Source organism: Leuciscus leuciscus (genome assembly GCF_965113295.1).
Source record: "Leuciscus leuciscus genome assembly, chromosome: 19".
Classification (NCBI taxonomy): Eukaryota; Metazoa; Chordata; class Actinopteri; order Cypriniformes; family Leuciscidae; genus Leuciscus; species Leuciscus leuciscus.
In genome coordinates, this window is record NC_138743.1 from 18852632 (window position 1) to 18868846 (window position 16215).

The window sequence follows — 16215 nt, forward strand, 5'->3', positions numbered from 1 at the left end:
AAGTCACAATTGTGAGTCATAAAGTCATAATTGCGAGATAAAGTTGCAATTGCGAGAAATAAAGTTAGAAGTGTGAGATAAACTTGCAATTTCGAGAAAAAAAGTCAGAATTGTGAGATAAAGTTGTAATTTCGAGAAATAAAGAATTATGAGATATGAACACGCAATTGTGAGAAATAAAGTTAGAGGTGTAAGATATAAACTTGCAATTGGGAGAAATAGTCAGAATTGTGAGATATAAACTCACAATTGTGATAAATACAATCAGAATTGCAAGTTTAGGTCTCACAATTCTGTAAAACATAAGTCAGAATTTTGAGACCTAAACTTGCAATTCTGATTGTATTTATCACAATTGTGAGTTTATATCTCACAATATTGACTATTTCTCCCAATTGCAAGTAATATAAGCTCGTGATTGGAAGTTATGAAGTCCAACCAACCTGTTCATGTGCCCAGAGACGCTGCTGTTACTTAATAATTAAGACTTGGTGGCATTCATATATGAAAATAATGATTATTTTTGCCAGTGGTATAGAAATTAGGAGAACATGGGGGCAAATTGTACAAGTACACGTAGCACAACTTAGCATTGAATAAGCCCAGAGTAGAAAGCACTAAAAGCACAAAAAAGTTCAATCAAAATAAAGAGTCTCCAGTGACGTCTCTGCAGTGTCTAAAGCTAGTGCTGTTTTTTCATCTGCTTGATTCTTGTTGAATGTTGTTGATTTAAGAGTGCTGCAACTGAGCGGATTCTGTGAAAAGTACATGGAGTGACGTCAGGTTTTATAAAAACTTAAGGGCTGTTTACACAACACCATTTCCTACTAAAAACAGAAAACGTAAGCGTTTTGGATGTTCATTTACACAATTTTTTTAAAACAGGTTTCAAAGTGCAAGTTTTTTAAACTGATACCGTTATCGTCTCCATGTCAGCTACAAAAACATAAATTTGTGAAAACGGTTACATCATGCACATGCGTATTCATGTTCAGTCTATAGGTGCGTAGTGCTTCTTTACAAAGTGACATCGCCAACTACTGGCCTGGCAGCAGAATGCATTTTTAATTGTTTTCATGGATCAGTGTGAACGGGGATCGTTTTGACAACGTGGTCGTCTGTAAAGGAAAAACTTCTCTGTTTTTAGTACATCTTTGTCATATAAACGTACCCTTAAACTGTTGATTGTTAAAATTCAGAAATTGACTTATTATCAGAAAAACATGTGTGACTTATCAACAAAAGGAAGATCTTAATACATCGTTAACATCATATATTTATTGAACAAACGGCTGGGACATCAGTTTATTATGATCGCAAAATACAATAACTATGGAAATTTAAAAATACATCCCTTAAGAATAGCATTTAACAGGCCCATTTCAAATGAACATTTGAACACAATCAATTCAGCAAGAAACGTTTGAGAATAGAAGGCTAATAATAAGATTCTTGCAACTCTTTACAATGAAGCAAAATTCATAAACATAAACTTCTTCCTGTATTCTAAAATCTAAATTTCTTCTCCCTTCTTTCAACTGCAGAAACTGCAGAAAGGATAAAGTGAATGAATGATTATTTAACTGAAATTTTGACATTTCTATGTCTCGACACACATAAACACACTTCTCAGCTTTATTTGTGCTCTCCGCCCAACCACTTGCCAAACACTTTCTTTGCCCCTAGGTGGACATATTATGCAGCTTCATTTCCAAACAGAGAGACAGACTTGGATGAAGATGATTGGAACTGACAACTTTGCTTAGAAGCGGCAGCTTTTTTTCCCCCTTTTTGCAGGAAAAAGGGGAAGGGAGATGAAGGAGACGGGAAAAACCCACACTGACTCAACCCTCTGAGGTAGAGTAACATTAGCAGGGATGCTCTTTGATTTACAAAGTAAGAAAGAACACACAGGATCAAGGGTATTGCACTCAATTCTATCATGCAATGTGCAATTTGTACATTAAGGAACAAACATTAATAGTGATCTAAGGCACCCAGCAAACAATGTCAAACTCGTTCTTATAAACGTGACAAGCACCAAAAGATGCCTTATTGATATTATAGTATGCACGTAACTATGTGAGACTAAGAGGTTAATACAATAAACATTTATAAATGTTCTCCTGACATATTGCTTTGATTATATTTCCTATGTGCTAAAAGTAGCAACAACAAGCACACTTGACATTTCTAAGTAAGTTAGATTAAGAAATGACAGGCCCACGTGATCTATATGCACATTTTATTCCACTTTGTATTTCCAAATCTAAATCTTAATCACATCCTGAACTGGACATGAGTTTTGGATTAGGAAACCGAGATGATAGTTCAAGGTCATTATAGGGAAAGTGCCGACCTTTTGATTATTTGCTCTAAAATTGCAAATGCGTACAATGTTAGTATAGTACAAGCCACTGATGTTTCCACTTACACAATTAGATATCCAGTTTCTAAAAATTAGAGATGTTATATTTAGTATTTTGGATTTTAAAAGTGCAGTTTAATGGGAGTCCATTTGTGCCCTCTAATATACGGTTTTACATATCTAAATATACATAAAACCTGTTGTTAAAAATATACATTTCAGTAAATTTTTCAGATATCAACACCTTCAGACCTGATGTAATTATACAAGGTTTAAAAATTGTGTACTAACAAATATATATTAAAAATATACTATTGCTGTTCAATTACAGTCAACACAAAACAGTTTGCAACCCATTACTTCCTTAATATGATGCATTTCCAAGTTATAAGCATATTGTACTATTACGTTTGATTGTACAAGTGGTCATTCGGTAGCAGAACACTATAGAATGCCTGAGGCTAAAGGTCAAGGTCAAACTTATGTTCATTATTATTGACCTAACCTTTATAATGCTTATTTTAATCAGCAAATTGAAAGATTATCAACAACAGTAGCCCAAAACGATGCCTAATGCCTGTTCGGCAGTTGGGTTTTTTAAACACTTGGTTTTTAAGAATAGTTTCAGAAGCAGACCAAGTTATTACATTTTAATCAAACATTACAACAAAAACAAGCATTTTTTTCTTCTTCTTTGGAACAACGTGATGAATTGTGCACAATAGGAACAGGAATGTGTTTTAAGAAAAAGTCCATTCGGATTACAAGTAAATAGATAATCTGTGCACTCCTGGCTACAACCCTGAACTAATAGATTTCATCTAAAGTGCAACTGCAAGTACAATATATTCCTATGTAATTATATAATCCAGTATAATAATAAAAAATAGATGTTACTATAGCTACAATAATGCAAACAAATAATTATTCAGACAAACAAACCTGGTGATACATTAAAATAATAGCAGATGTAAAAACAGAAAACACATGGATATATGAACAGTACAATTCACTGTGAATTTGAGTTTTAGTGTGGAAGAAAACAAAAGCGAATAGACCATAGTCAGGTTAGACGTCATATTAAATTTTACGCAGAAAACAAGGCTGTGAGGGAAAGAATTACAGTCTTTACAATGGCATGCGCTGTATAAAGGTCATGTAATCTCAACTAACAACTGTGTTTTGGAGTTTTTGTCAACTAAAAGTTTTTCTTGTTGTTGTTGTTTAGATTTTTTCCGAAAGACATTTCATCAGCGAACAATTGTATGTTGTTAAAGAACAATACAATCCATTGAACTCACTATACGCATCTCCCTCACAGCCTTGTTTTTATAGAGTGCAGCAGGGATGACTTATTTTTGTACGCTAAAACCCGGAAACGGATTAGCATTTTTGCACATCATCCTGAATCCAATGGGTTTTTAGGGTTCAACTTTGCGTTTTTCAAGTGCGCAAAGGATTGTGTATCACACGATATACCCACGGCATTCATACAATATGGTAGAACTCCTAATTCTGAGCAACTTTGCCTCTAGGACCACCGCTGTCAATCGAACCGTTCGTTAAATATCAGAGATTATTTCAAAAACCTACATTCGCGAACTAGTCCTAGGTTTTTGGCTCAACCTTGATAACTGTTAAAAGGTTTTAAAACATATGTTTCCTAATAAATTGTCTGTATTGGTTGTAAATGAGTCTTCTCGATCTAGGTGGTTACATGCTTGCTAAATTAAACGTAATACCTTTTTACGCATGTGTTTAAAGGCCTTAAAGCTTGAACCCCATTACTGCTGCTTGCAGCTATATTATATTTTATTTTTATGCTTTATTCAATTAAATGAAATACATTTAATTCATAAGTGGTCATGCCTTGTAATTTTTTTAAGCTTTTTCCACTAATTGGGACTAAAGGGGTTGTCGTGGACATTAAACTTCATCACGGCAAACAAGTAAACTCATCTACTCACTAGTCCACTTTCAAAGCCTCGTCGTGTTTATAATCGCGCTCTTGCAAATTATCTTTAACTTGACCTTTCCGGGAAAAGATTTTTAAATGAAGACTGAAAGACTTGTCAGAAGATTAATGGTGGTGAAGTTGAAGTCATGTGACCATGGTGTAGGTTGTTTATAGCATACGCTCAGCTTTATACTTCCGGCTTTTATTTAGGCTTCAGAATTAGTGTAAAGTCATACTAAAAAGGTTAGTTCCCCCAAAAATTATCCCATAATTTACTCACCCTTAAGCCATCCATTGGTATATGTTAAAAAGGAGTTATATTAAAACATACCCTGGCTCTTTCAAGCTTTATAATGGGAGTGCATAGAGCCTGAGGTTTTGAAACCCCAAAAAACACATCCATCCATCATAAAAGTAATCCATACGGCTCCAGGGGGTTAATAAAGGCCTTCTGAAGCGAAGCGATGCGTTTTTGTAAGAAAAATATCTATATTTATCACATTATAAATTATAATCACTGGCTTCCGGTAACAGCCGTACGCGAGTCTAGTTCCGGCTGATGAGTGACCTCTGACCCGATGCATGACGTAGGATGTAGGAGTAGCGTAAGCTTAGGTGAGAGTAGACGCCTCTCGCGGTTCAAACAAACAGGGCTGGGCAGCAAAGTCAAGCTCCTCCAACATTTCTCTGTAAATATTCTCATTTTAGACTTCTAATTTGCTTCTTGCAATGCTTGTTTTGCTCTATCCTCTGCGCTTCTGCGTTCATAAATACGTCATGTGTCGGGTCAGAGGTCACTTTTCCGCTGGAACTAGACTCACGTACGGCCGTTACCGGAAGCAAGTGATTATTGTTTATAAAGTTATTTATTCTTTTACATGGCTTCACTTCAGAAGGCCTTTATTAACCCCTGGAGCTGTATGGATTACCTTTATGATGGATGGATGCGTTTTTTGGGCTTCAAAAACTCAGGCTCTACGTATTCACTCCCATTATAAAGCTTGGAAGAGCCAGGATATTTTTTTTGGCTGAAAGAAGAAACCTAGGATGGCTTGAGGGTAAGTAAATTATGGGATCATTTAATTTTTGGGTGAACTATTCCTTTGATTTGTGAAGATTTTCTCAGTTTAACCAAACGTTTAAGAATCATAAACTTTTGTTGGTCACAGAGCTTATTTTCTGAAATAATCCAAAAGGGTTTTTGTTGAGGGTACCAGTGTGATGGTAACTTCTGGGTTGGCCAACAAAAATACATCATCACTGTAGAATTCTATTCCTGTAAGAAAGTAAATAGTGCGCCACCCTGACCAAGGTCTGCACTCATTATTTAGCTAAGTTCTCATTTAAGATGATTGTTTTTTTTTATATATATATATTTGGTTTTAATTACTCCTGTAAAGATAATAAAGTATTCACTGTTGAAATGGTTGCATCACAAGATGTATCTATTCAAATGAAAACCAGAAGATCCTGACACTTTGGGACTTGTTGGTTGTTAAAAGACAAGCATTTGTTTCCATTTACCATTGAGCTCACTGAAGAGCTGGCAGTTTGCATCTTGCCTTTTCTCGAAAACCTCAAAGTACTTAAAAAAATACTGGCATTTACCCTGTTTTTATTGCACGCTTCTATGTCTCCGGTCCTCAAGCAGCACCTGCTGACAGGCCGCCCTCCCCCGTCTATCACTACATTACATTTATTCGACTGACAGAGGATCCGAGCAGCTTAGAAGCAGTGGTTTTTCAACCCCAAGTATAACAGTGGTTGGTTTTGTAAGGCGAAAGAGATTCACATGCAAAACATCCTCCAGCCCTCTAGATGGAGCTGCGGCGTTTGGAGAGTCTTTGGTAATGTGCTGGGCTGAGCAGGCCCGTGTACACTGAACTGGTGCCGGAGTGCTCCTGCAAGGCACTGCACACGCAGCCGTTGGAGTGGAGGGCGTCGGAGATCTCGCTGTGCTCCATGTATGTGTCCGAAGTGGACAGATCGTGAGAGATAATCATGGGAATTGAGTAGCGCATCTTCTCCTGGCTTTTGTACCAGAGACAAGAGCACATGGACTGGAAATGCAGCACTTCGGCATAGACGTTACACAACCCTTTCCCGGACCCATGGGCCGCACCAGATGAGGACGGTGGGTCAGACATGGCCCCGCCGCCACCAGTCTTTCTGCTGCGGGACAGCAACGTGCGCTGTTCGGCGTCGCGGCGTTCGTCCTCGGCATTCATAGTCATGAAACGCAGAACCACCAGGTTCAGGAAGGCGCCGATGACCGTAAGGCCCGTGAGGATGTACATGAAGCTAAACGCTACATACTGGGGGTTGGTTTGTAACGCATTATCCTTCTGCAGGGCCACGTAGTCCCCAAAACCAATGGTGGTGAGTGTTATGAAGCAGTAATAGTACGCATGAAAGAAGCTCCAGTCCTCGTAGCGGGAGAAGGCCGCCGCTCCCACACACAGCGTGCTCATGCAGGATATTAAGCCAATGCACACCATGTTAGCCATGGAGACCTCAGTGTGCCGAAGGCCAAGACACTTTTTGAGACGGTGAAGCAGGTACTTGACGAAGGTGTTGATGCGTTCACCCAGACTTTGGAACATCACCAGGGTAAGGGGGATCCCCAGGAGTGCGTAGAACATGCAGAACACCTTCCCACCATCCGTGCTGGGAGCCGCATGACCGTATCCTAGAAAATAGAATAAACATAATTAATTTGTATGAATCAACTTTACATTTTCAACTTTAATGTGGAGGGCGTTGTTCTCTGTTTCAGAACTCCATTGTAGTCTCGAGTTTTCTTCCAGGAACATACACATCACAATATTCCTCATTTAAATAATTCCCGCCCAAGGGATACGCAAAAAAAAAATGGACAAGGCCTGGTTGAGTTGTGTTCGAAGTGTGTTGAAACTTGGGGTTATGGTAGGGGGCGTAACCAGGGTTTGAATTATGGGGGGTATTGGGGGGGTCCGACCCCACTAGATGAGACTTGGACCCTCCCAAAAGGGATGAAAATAATAGTTTGGGGGGTACTGAAAATTTTTTTATGTAAATTGTATGTATTTAAATGCAGTATTACCATCACATACCAACAATTCAGGAAATAATCGAATGAAATACGATTTTCAAACCCTCACTCCCCATTGGGCTGTACCATTTCTCTGGTACGTTCAGACTGTGTTCTTTGCTATGGTTCTTTGATATCACTTCACTAGCTGTCAAAACGTATGTACCGGGTACGGGCGCAGGCGCTGGTGTGTCAGCGAAAAATTAAGAGTAAGTGTCTGAATCAACTTTAATCTCTGCCTATGGTTTTGATATGGTATATCATCATGCGTTGTCCTTTGTGGTAAATGTTATGAGCAGCTCCTCATCTAAACAGGTTTTCAGAACTGTCTTAATTTGGTTGTTCAGAGTGTTTCTCTCATCTGTATAATGAAGTCATAGTCTAGCTAGCTAGCTAGCTAAAAGTTCACGCAGCTCCTGAAGCTCTGTACCAAGCAAATATTGTCCGTATCTTGGTTAAACTAAGCCAAGAATGGTTGCATTAATGCAAGCAGTTGTTTATTATCTCATGGACAAGGTTGTCGGATGGAAACGTGCTCAAATGTGTGTGTTTGAACAGCTGCTGTTCTTCACTCCCGAACATACACCACTACAGCAAGTGAAACAATTATTAAAGGGATACTCCACTTTTTTTGGAAATAGGTTCATTTTACAACTCCCCCAGAGTTAAACAGTTGAGTTTTACCGTTTTCGAATCCATTCAGCCGAACTCCGGGTCTGGCGGTACTACTTTTAGCATAGCTTCGCATAGATCATTGAATCGGACAGGACCATTAGCATCTCTCTCAAAAAAATGACCAAAGAGTTTCGATATTTTTCCTATTTAAAACTTGACTCTTCTGTAGTTACATCGTGTACTAAGACCGACGGAAAATGAAAAGTTGCGATTTTCTAGGCTGATATGGCTAGGAACTATACTCTCATTCCTGCGTAATAATCAAGAAACTTGAAACCGTACCATGAGTCCAGCAGGCGTAATGATATGACGCAGCGCCTGAAAATAGTCCCCAGCTCGGTAACTTCCATCGTGACCGGGACTAAGTTTGTCTAACCTATTAGACCTCTTTTCAGGCGCTGAGTCATATCATTACGCCTGCTGCACCCATGGTACGGCAGCAAAGTTTCTTGATTATTACGCAGGAATGAGAGTAGTTCCTAGCCATATCAGCCTAGAAAATCGCAACTTTACATTTTCCGTCGGTCTTGGTACACGATGTAACTACAGAATAGTCAAGTTTGAAATAGGAAAAATATCAAAACTGTCATTTCTCAACTGTCTCTCAATGTCATTTTTTTGAGAGAGATACTAATGGTCCTGTCCGATTCAATGATCTATGCTAAGCTATGCTAAAAGTGGTACCGCCAGACCCGGAGTTCGGCTAAATGGATTTGAAAACAGTAAAACTCTGGGGGAGTTGTAAAATGAGCCTATTTCCAAAAAAAAGTGGAGTATCCCTTTAAAAGATCGTTATGAATTTTAATGTTTGATGTTAACACATGCGATTCATTTCAAAACATTGATGCGAGGGAAGTCACTTACATACAACCTACTTAAACTTGAAATTTTATTTAATTTACAGAGCAACTATGAGTAAGAGAAAAGGGACAGTGGCAGACATCAGGCATTTTTTTTGGTGTTAAAGAACAGTAAGTAGGACATTAATTAAGGTATGAGTGCTGATATATTTAACAAAATGTTAAAGGCGATTTATCATTTTGTGCAGTTTCATTATTAATGTCTTAACAAGAGGGAATCTGCTAGCCTAGAAATCTAGACGCACCCTAGCGGCAGCAAAATGTATTTTGCAGCCAGGGCAGTCTAGCAACTCTCCATTGACTTTCGAGCTGCAAAAACCTAAATTGGGTCAGGCCAATCACGTCGTGTATAGAGTAGGCGGGGCGGGCTTAACATATGACGACAGAGTTGCGACGGTTACCTGCTACTTGAAAACAAAGAATGCCGGCTGCTGCTGGCGAACATCTTTCGAATCGGCTTTGTCCGCGACTCTAGACTAGAGGACTTGGAGTTACATTTTTCTTTGAGAAAAGAGCATAGAACAGCACTTAAGTCATTACGAAGATGTGTTCGTAGTTTTGCCGGCCAGATATGGCAAAAGTTGAATCTATCAACTAGCTCCGCTGTTGGGAAAACGCTCTGGTTGGTTGAAGCGCTGTCCTATTGCGTGCCGAGGGAATTTGAAAGACAGCCGTTTATCCCGCCCCTCGGATTGAGCCGTGTCTATGGTGAGTTGCCAGACCCAACATCTTGATGTAGGTCTGGCTTGCCAGGCTAGGAATCTGCACTAATATTCAGGGAATTTCACATATAGATTAGTGGTTCTCATGTGTGTATGCCTATCTAAAATGGAGAGTGACGTCACCAGTCGAAATAGCTGTACACCCCGAAGCTCACGGTATAATTCAAACACTGGGCGTAACATTTCTTAAACACACTTAAAGTGGTTGACCAATCACAACACACTGTCCAGCCGACCAATCAGAGCACACTGCACTTTTCAGAAGGAGGGGCTTCAAAGAGGAACTAAACAGGGGTGCGTTTCCCGAACAACGACGTAACTCTCTGCTTAACTAAAGTACGATGGATCGTTGAAGAAATCAACTAGCTAGTCATGACTGTTTCCCGAAACCGTATTGTCGCGAAGTGGTCGTTCAACCACGTTGGTTTATGACATCGCGCACGTGTTGGAGTAATAACTTCTTTTAATGAAACTTTTTGAGATCGAATTAACGCTAGATGTTTTGCTATAAATTACAGGCATTGCATCTGAGGACTATTTCTCATTTTTCTCAGTTATTTTGCTTTATTTCCAGATTCAATCATAGGCTCGTTCTTACATAGTAGAGCACTTTCGCACATGCGCACTCTTCAAAAATGGTCCTTTAAATCTCTTGACAAACTAAAAGACATAAATGACATTTGTATGTATTCTAAATAAAAAGACACAGGTTGTACTGAATGTCAGCCTGCTTATTTTGCTCAAGATAAGGATTTATTAAGTCCACATGTTATGCAAACTAGAAACTATGCTTCTAACCACAGGTCGAGAGCTGTCGTTCCAACTACACAACTTTGCCATGCTGTTTGCTAATGTTCGTTAGAACGATGGTTTCGGGAAACACCGACTCGTTGAACTATGCTGATAACGACGGAAACTGCAAACATAGTTGGCTAACGATGCTTTTGGGAAACGCACCCCAGATAGTTACAGAGTGGGATAAGAGGAGCTGCAACAATGGCAAATATGAGAAAAAAATAAATGGTAAACATATTCTAGTAGACACCAAAATCAAACTCAAGACTTTGTAAAAGGGCATACCAGGTTCTCTTTAAATAATAGGGATGCACAATATCTATTGGTACAATACAATATGGGTTTTTATTGGATATTTCATTGCATTTGCATTCTGCCTGTTTTTACCTTTTCAATCATTTGCGCTCACTTTACAGTCGAGTCACATTTAGTTATAGTGCTTTATACAATACAGATTGTTTCAAAGCAGCTTCATAGTAATAAACATGAAAATAACAGTGTTGTTGCAAAAATTCATCAATTATGAAAATACAGATCTGTCATTATTTAGCTCAATTATTTAGCTCAATATAGTGTAATGTTGATTGAATTCAGTGTTGCAAAGTTCGTCAATTATGAAACGAATTCAATTCAGCTATAAAGCAGCTCTACAGAAGGAGATAATGTAATTATTCAAGTCAGTTTGTGGCCAGTGTTGAAGTGTTTTCATAATGTACAATAAAATGTTGTGATGCCTAAATTCACTTTCATAATCAGACCCGGAAACTGATTTATTTTTCATTTATTTAGATAAAATAGTATATAATTATAATAACCGCCATTTACTGGATATCAGCCATATAACATATTAGCTATAAATATTAGCTTATTGGCATCAGCCAAAATGCTAATATCAGTGATATGGGAATGTACATTGGATATTTTGCTCTGCACTGGATATTGGATTTTTTTTTTTTTTATATATAGATATTTTTATATTTATTTTTGACTCAGGTGCTAAAATAACAGCAAGTGCAAATAAACAGGTTATATTCTTAGAGGAATTTAAGAATCTAAATTCTTGAACACAGTGGTGAATCAACACCTTTAATACACAAGCTTCACCATCCCATTTAGCATTGTATGTATTAAGGCTGCTAGTGCAAATATTATACTTCACTGAAGATGCACACAATATGACAAGGATGTTGATCTAGGAACAAGATCAACCAAGTCTTAGGCTGCGTCTCATTTCTCTGTCTTACCCCTTACTCTTACCCCTTCCCCTCGGTTTTGCGCGTTCATGTGAGGGGAAGTGGTGTCCCAATTCTCATTTTGATTAAGGGCTAGGGCCAAGGCGTAGGGCTACATAGCCCTTGAAACGAAGTCTGCGGAGGACCACACTTGAAAGAGAGGGGTAGGAATTTCTCAGAAGTGAGTCGCACAAATGTATGTATTTTCAGCAGTTTAATGACACTCGTGTTTTATGATACCTTTAATAAAACGTTCAAGCGGTTTTAATTGTAATGTTTTTGTTTTGAATCACTAGTTAACCGCTAGCTAGCAGCTATGCGCTATTTGCCGTTTGCTAATGTTTTGCTTATGGTGTCGCCGGCGCCGCCGTTAAATACAATGAAACAATGTCTTTGACTGATGGCACACAAGCGTGCAAAGATAAAGAGAGACCAGGCAATCGATATCACAACCCGAGATGACGGCATCTTCGTTTGTTTATGTCAACGCGTATCGCTTCTGTTGACGTAGCAGCCAGCTAGCGGAAAGGGAAGATGACGCAAACGGTAATCGAGTGGTGTCTCATTTCTTAGAGAAACGTTCTTCCCCCTACCCCCCTTCACTCGGTATCGAAGGGCAAGGGGAAGACGCAGACAAAGGGGTAGGGGAAGGGGAAGGGGTAAGACAGAGAAATGAGATTGGCCCTTAGAGTGAATCATGTTAAGCTTGAAATGTTCCCATATGAGCTCATTTACAGTATACCAACTGTAGCAAAATCAACTAAATAATTAGACCAGGCAGTAATAGGTACAGTAAAGAGAGGTCTTCCAAGTACATAATTTTGCAGTGTAATCTAAAGTAAATCCAACTTAGATTTTATTAATGGAGCATTGTTGCATAATTAAAAAAACTTTAAAGGAGTCATGACCTGTAATTTTCACTTTTCCACGAGAAAAAATGTATGTTATGATTGCCTAACGATTATACACTGGCCGGGAAGCCGATATTTAAAAGTGAAGCGTTTGTTTACCCCCTGGGTTCGTCAACCAGCCCACGTGCACGCACACTCAAATACGTGATGTTAATTTCTGCGCCGACTTGACGTCAAGTCGGCGCAGGATATACCATATATGGACACCGCAGACCTATGCTGCAGGAAGCCCGCCCTGCCCCTCTCCCCCTCATATTCAGTCGAGCGCTGCCATTACGGAATTCCGATTCGAAGTACGCACTCGACCGTGAAAGATGCAGAAACGTGGTGCACACGTGAGTTGCTCTGTTGTTGACTGCCAGAATCAACATGGAAATGCTTTTTCTCTCCCAAGAACGGACCAAGCTATCAGGGACCAGTGGATTAAATTCATTTTTAATGACGCGGTTCCTACAACCCTTCCCACTGGCTTAGGTGTCTGTGCTAAACATTTTACAAAAATTGCGTTGCAATGATAAGATCTTTATTTACGCGATCAACAGACTGTCTGTCATCTGCTCAGTCAGTGCTCATCATGCTGCAACCTTTCATGTGATGGAATAGATTTAAATATAATGCTTTAAACGATACTTTTCACGATTTGTTAATCTCGATAGCTGTAATAGTAAAAACGTAGTAAACGTTTTCGAGAGAGTTCATGTAATACTAGCTATTTCATATGCAAGCATGTCAGCCAATCACAGCAGTGGGCGTTTGCACTGCAGTCTCACAGCAGACACGCCCCTTAAAACAGAGCGTTCAAAACTGAGGCTGAAATCAGGCTTGGAAAAATGGCTTTTATTTATAAATTATGACAATTTTTTATGAAAAAATCATACTAACATTATAAGGGCACCCCAGGCAACATTATAAAATAATAAAACAATCCAGTTCATGACTCCTTTAACAATTTACAATAGGGTTCATTACTTAATGTTAATGTATTAACTATCATGAACTAACAATGAGCAATACATTTGATACAGTATTTATTCATCTTTGTTATGCTGAAGACATATTCTTAGTTCATGTTAACTAAGGTTGTTAACTAATGTTAACTAATGAGCCTTATTGTAAAGTGTTACAAAAAAACCACACAAAAAAACAAAACATATCCTACATGTTCATTGTTTTCAGTGTGATGGATACAACCAGTAGCGGTTTTTGGCACGGGCGAACCGGGCAATCGCCGCGGAGGCGGAGATGGGTCTGTCTGCGGACTGCAAGAGAGGGGAGTAACAGGAAGTGGGCATAACTTGAAGTGGGCGTAACTTGAAGTTGTCCAAATCACACAGAACCACACGATATGTCAAACTCAAAATGAGATGTTGTCGGCAAGATGCCAGCTCGTATGAGATGGGTCTGTCTGCGGACTGCAAGAGAGGGGAGTAACAGGAAGTGGGCGTAACTTGAAGTGGGCGTAACTTGAAATTACGTAATTTGAAGGGGCGTAACTTGAAGTCTTGCAGGATGCAGACAGATTCTATTGGGGAGGCGCGGGCGCGGATGACAGTTCACCTCTGGGTCTCTCCCAAATGGAACGGACAAGGGGGGGAGACGGGGGATCCATATAGTTATCTAAGTCAGTCACACCTCGACTTTCTTCCAAATAACGCACATTTCATTCATAATATTATAAATACAGGCCTCTATATTTCCTGCACATTTTTGTTTTTCTGAATTGTCTGAATGGCTATTAAAAATAGGTAATACAAAACGATTACTTGGTCACCACCACCAAGGTGAATTGGTTTAGTCTTGACTTCTGGTCGTGACTCGTCGTGAGTGACAGTTGGGATGGGGGGGATCAGGGGAAATCTGTTAATTGTCGATGTCGAGTGCCAAATAAGAGATGGACAAGAAGGTGCCCAATTTAGAAACGAGCGAAAGATAAAGGTATGCAACTATGTTTTATCTGTATGATTACGGTATCCATGTCATGAATGAAGGGGCAATATTAATTGGTGGGTATAACTCTTATTTGTTAGCCTTTTTGCTATGATTCTTGCTATGCTTAACAATAATTCGGTTTTAACTCAAACACGAGATCTAATTTCACCATAATATTGTGCTTTGCAACAAAACTGTTACAAGTTCAGTTATTACACTGCAAAAAATGCTTTTCTTACTTAGTATTTTTGTCTTGTTTCCAGTCCAAATATCAAACATTTCTTAAATAAAGATGCATAACGTTATTTTACTAAAGTAGTAAAATGACATAAGATATTAAGTCTTGTTTTCGGGGGAAATAAATACAAATTTAGTTTTTGCTTAAAACAAGCAAAACATGATCTGCCAATGGGGTAAGAAAAATTTCTAAAATTCTACAATTCAATGTAGAACCGCCACTGGATACAACTGTATCCTAAAATTAAAATAACTAAAACACCATTTAGAACATTAATAATGATTAAAACAAGCCTAACTAAACTCATTTACTGATGGAATCATTGAATGCTAGCAGCATAACCAATACTAAAAGTGTGATTAAATCCATTATTATTATTATTATTATAGAGTATTTGCAATATTTAACAGAATATTTAGATAGGAGTTTTTAACAAAGTTAATTGTTTGTATTTCCATGTGTGTTTAGAATAAATTAGTAATTTATTAATTGTGACTTTATCTCACGATTCTGAGAAAAATAAAGGAATTCTTGCGTGAAATAAAGTCAGAATTGTAAGATTGTTAAGTGTGGACGTAATCATGCATGAAGATGGAGAACCAAATAACAGTCTTTAAACTCAAACACTAAAATTAACTTTGCACACTATACATAAACAAGAACCGAGAAGGATTGACTAAAACACAGGAGTATATATACACTCAAACGAAACTAGATAAGGAACAGGTGAACCTTATCATAGAAACATACTAGGGAGTAACAGTGGAAACTAAACAGACAAACAACAAAATGAGGGGCCGTTTACACAACAGCGTTTTCAACTAAAAAGGGAAAACTATGTATACATTTTGGCCGTTCATTTCCTGTTTCCTGTTCCTGTTTTCCCACTTTGTTTCGTTTTCTTGGTTACTCATTACCCCTTAGTTTTGACACATTGAATGGCTCCATATGAATACAATGTTCAAATTCAAAATCTTGTTTGTGCAAAATATTTTTGTTGAATAGAATGAAAGGGCACTGTAGTTCCCTTTTCGAAGTGAAATTCTACACTGCGTCATGGAGTTGACGCTATGAGCCGGTGTCTGAACAGGTGTGTTACATGCTAATCTTGAATGGCTATCACAGTTAGGTGACATCATGGGTGCACCAGCAGGGTATATAAGGGGTATAAGAAGACGCCATCAGCTTCTTTGTCTTCAGGAAGCCGTTTGTTTGCAAGCTGTGTGTGTGAACTCTCTGTTTGTTTGTGGCTAGGAGTAGAAAAAGAAAATGGCAAGCAGGTCCTTCAGAAAGTGTGTGCCATCGTGTCAAAGGTGCGTAACACTCTGCAATCTTCATGAGTTTTGTGTTATGTGTCTTGGATTGGAGCACGCTCATTCAGCCCTCAAAGGGGGCTGGTTGTTCTCACTGTGACGGGTTCAAAGTGAGCAAACTCCACTTCCGCCTGACTCTTTTCAA

At 38.7% G+C, this 16215-nt stretch overlaps 2 protein-coding genes across 3 annotated transcripts in view; one reads left to right on the top strand and one right to left on the bottom strand.

The window, feature by feature from the left end:
• kcnk3a (potassium channel, subfamily K, member 3a) overlaps positions 1-16215 on the bottom strand; it is a 334357-nt gene that overhangs the window by 306498 nt on the left and 11644 nt on the right. Inside the window, exon 2 of one of the 2 annotated variants that reach the window (XR_014200076.1) lies at positions 5255-7014. Coding sequence is in view for 1 of the 2 variants with exons in the window: in XM_082146720.1 (XP_082002846.1) it covers positions 6140-7014 (875 nt within the window). In the remaining variant the exon portion in view is untranslated. Of the gene's footprint in view, positions 1-1258; positions 7015-16215 lie in introns of those variants that run through there. The other variant, XM_082146720.1, reaches the window with a different exon arrangement.
• enpp1 (ectonucleotide pyrophosphatase/phosphodiesterase 1) overlaps positions 1-16215 on the top strand; it is a 275870-nt gene that overhangs the window by 176302 nt on the left and 83353 nt on the right. The window lies entirely within an intron of this gene.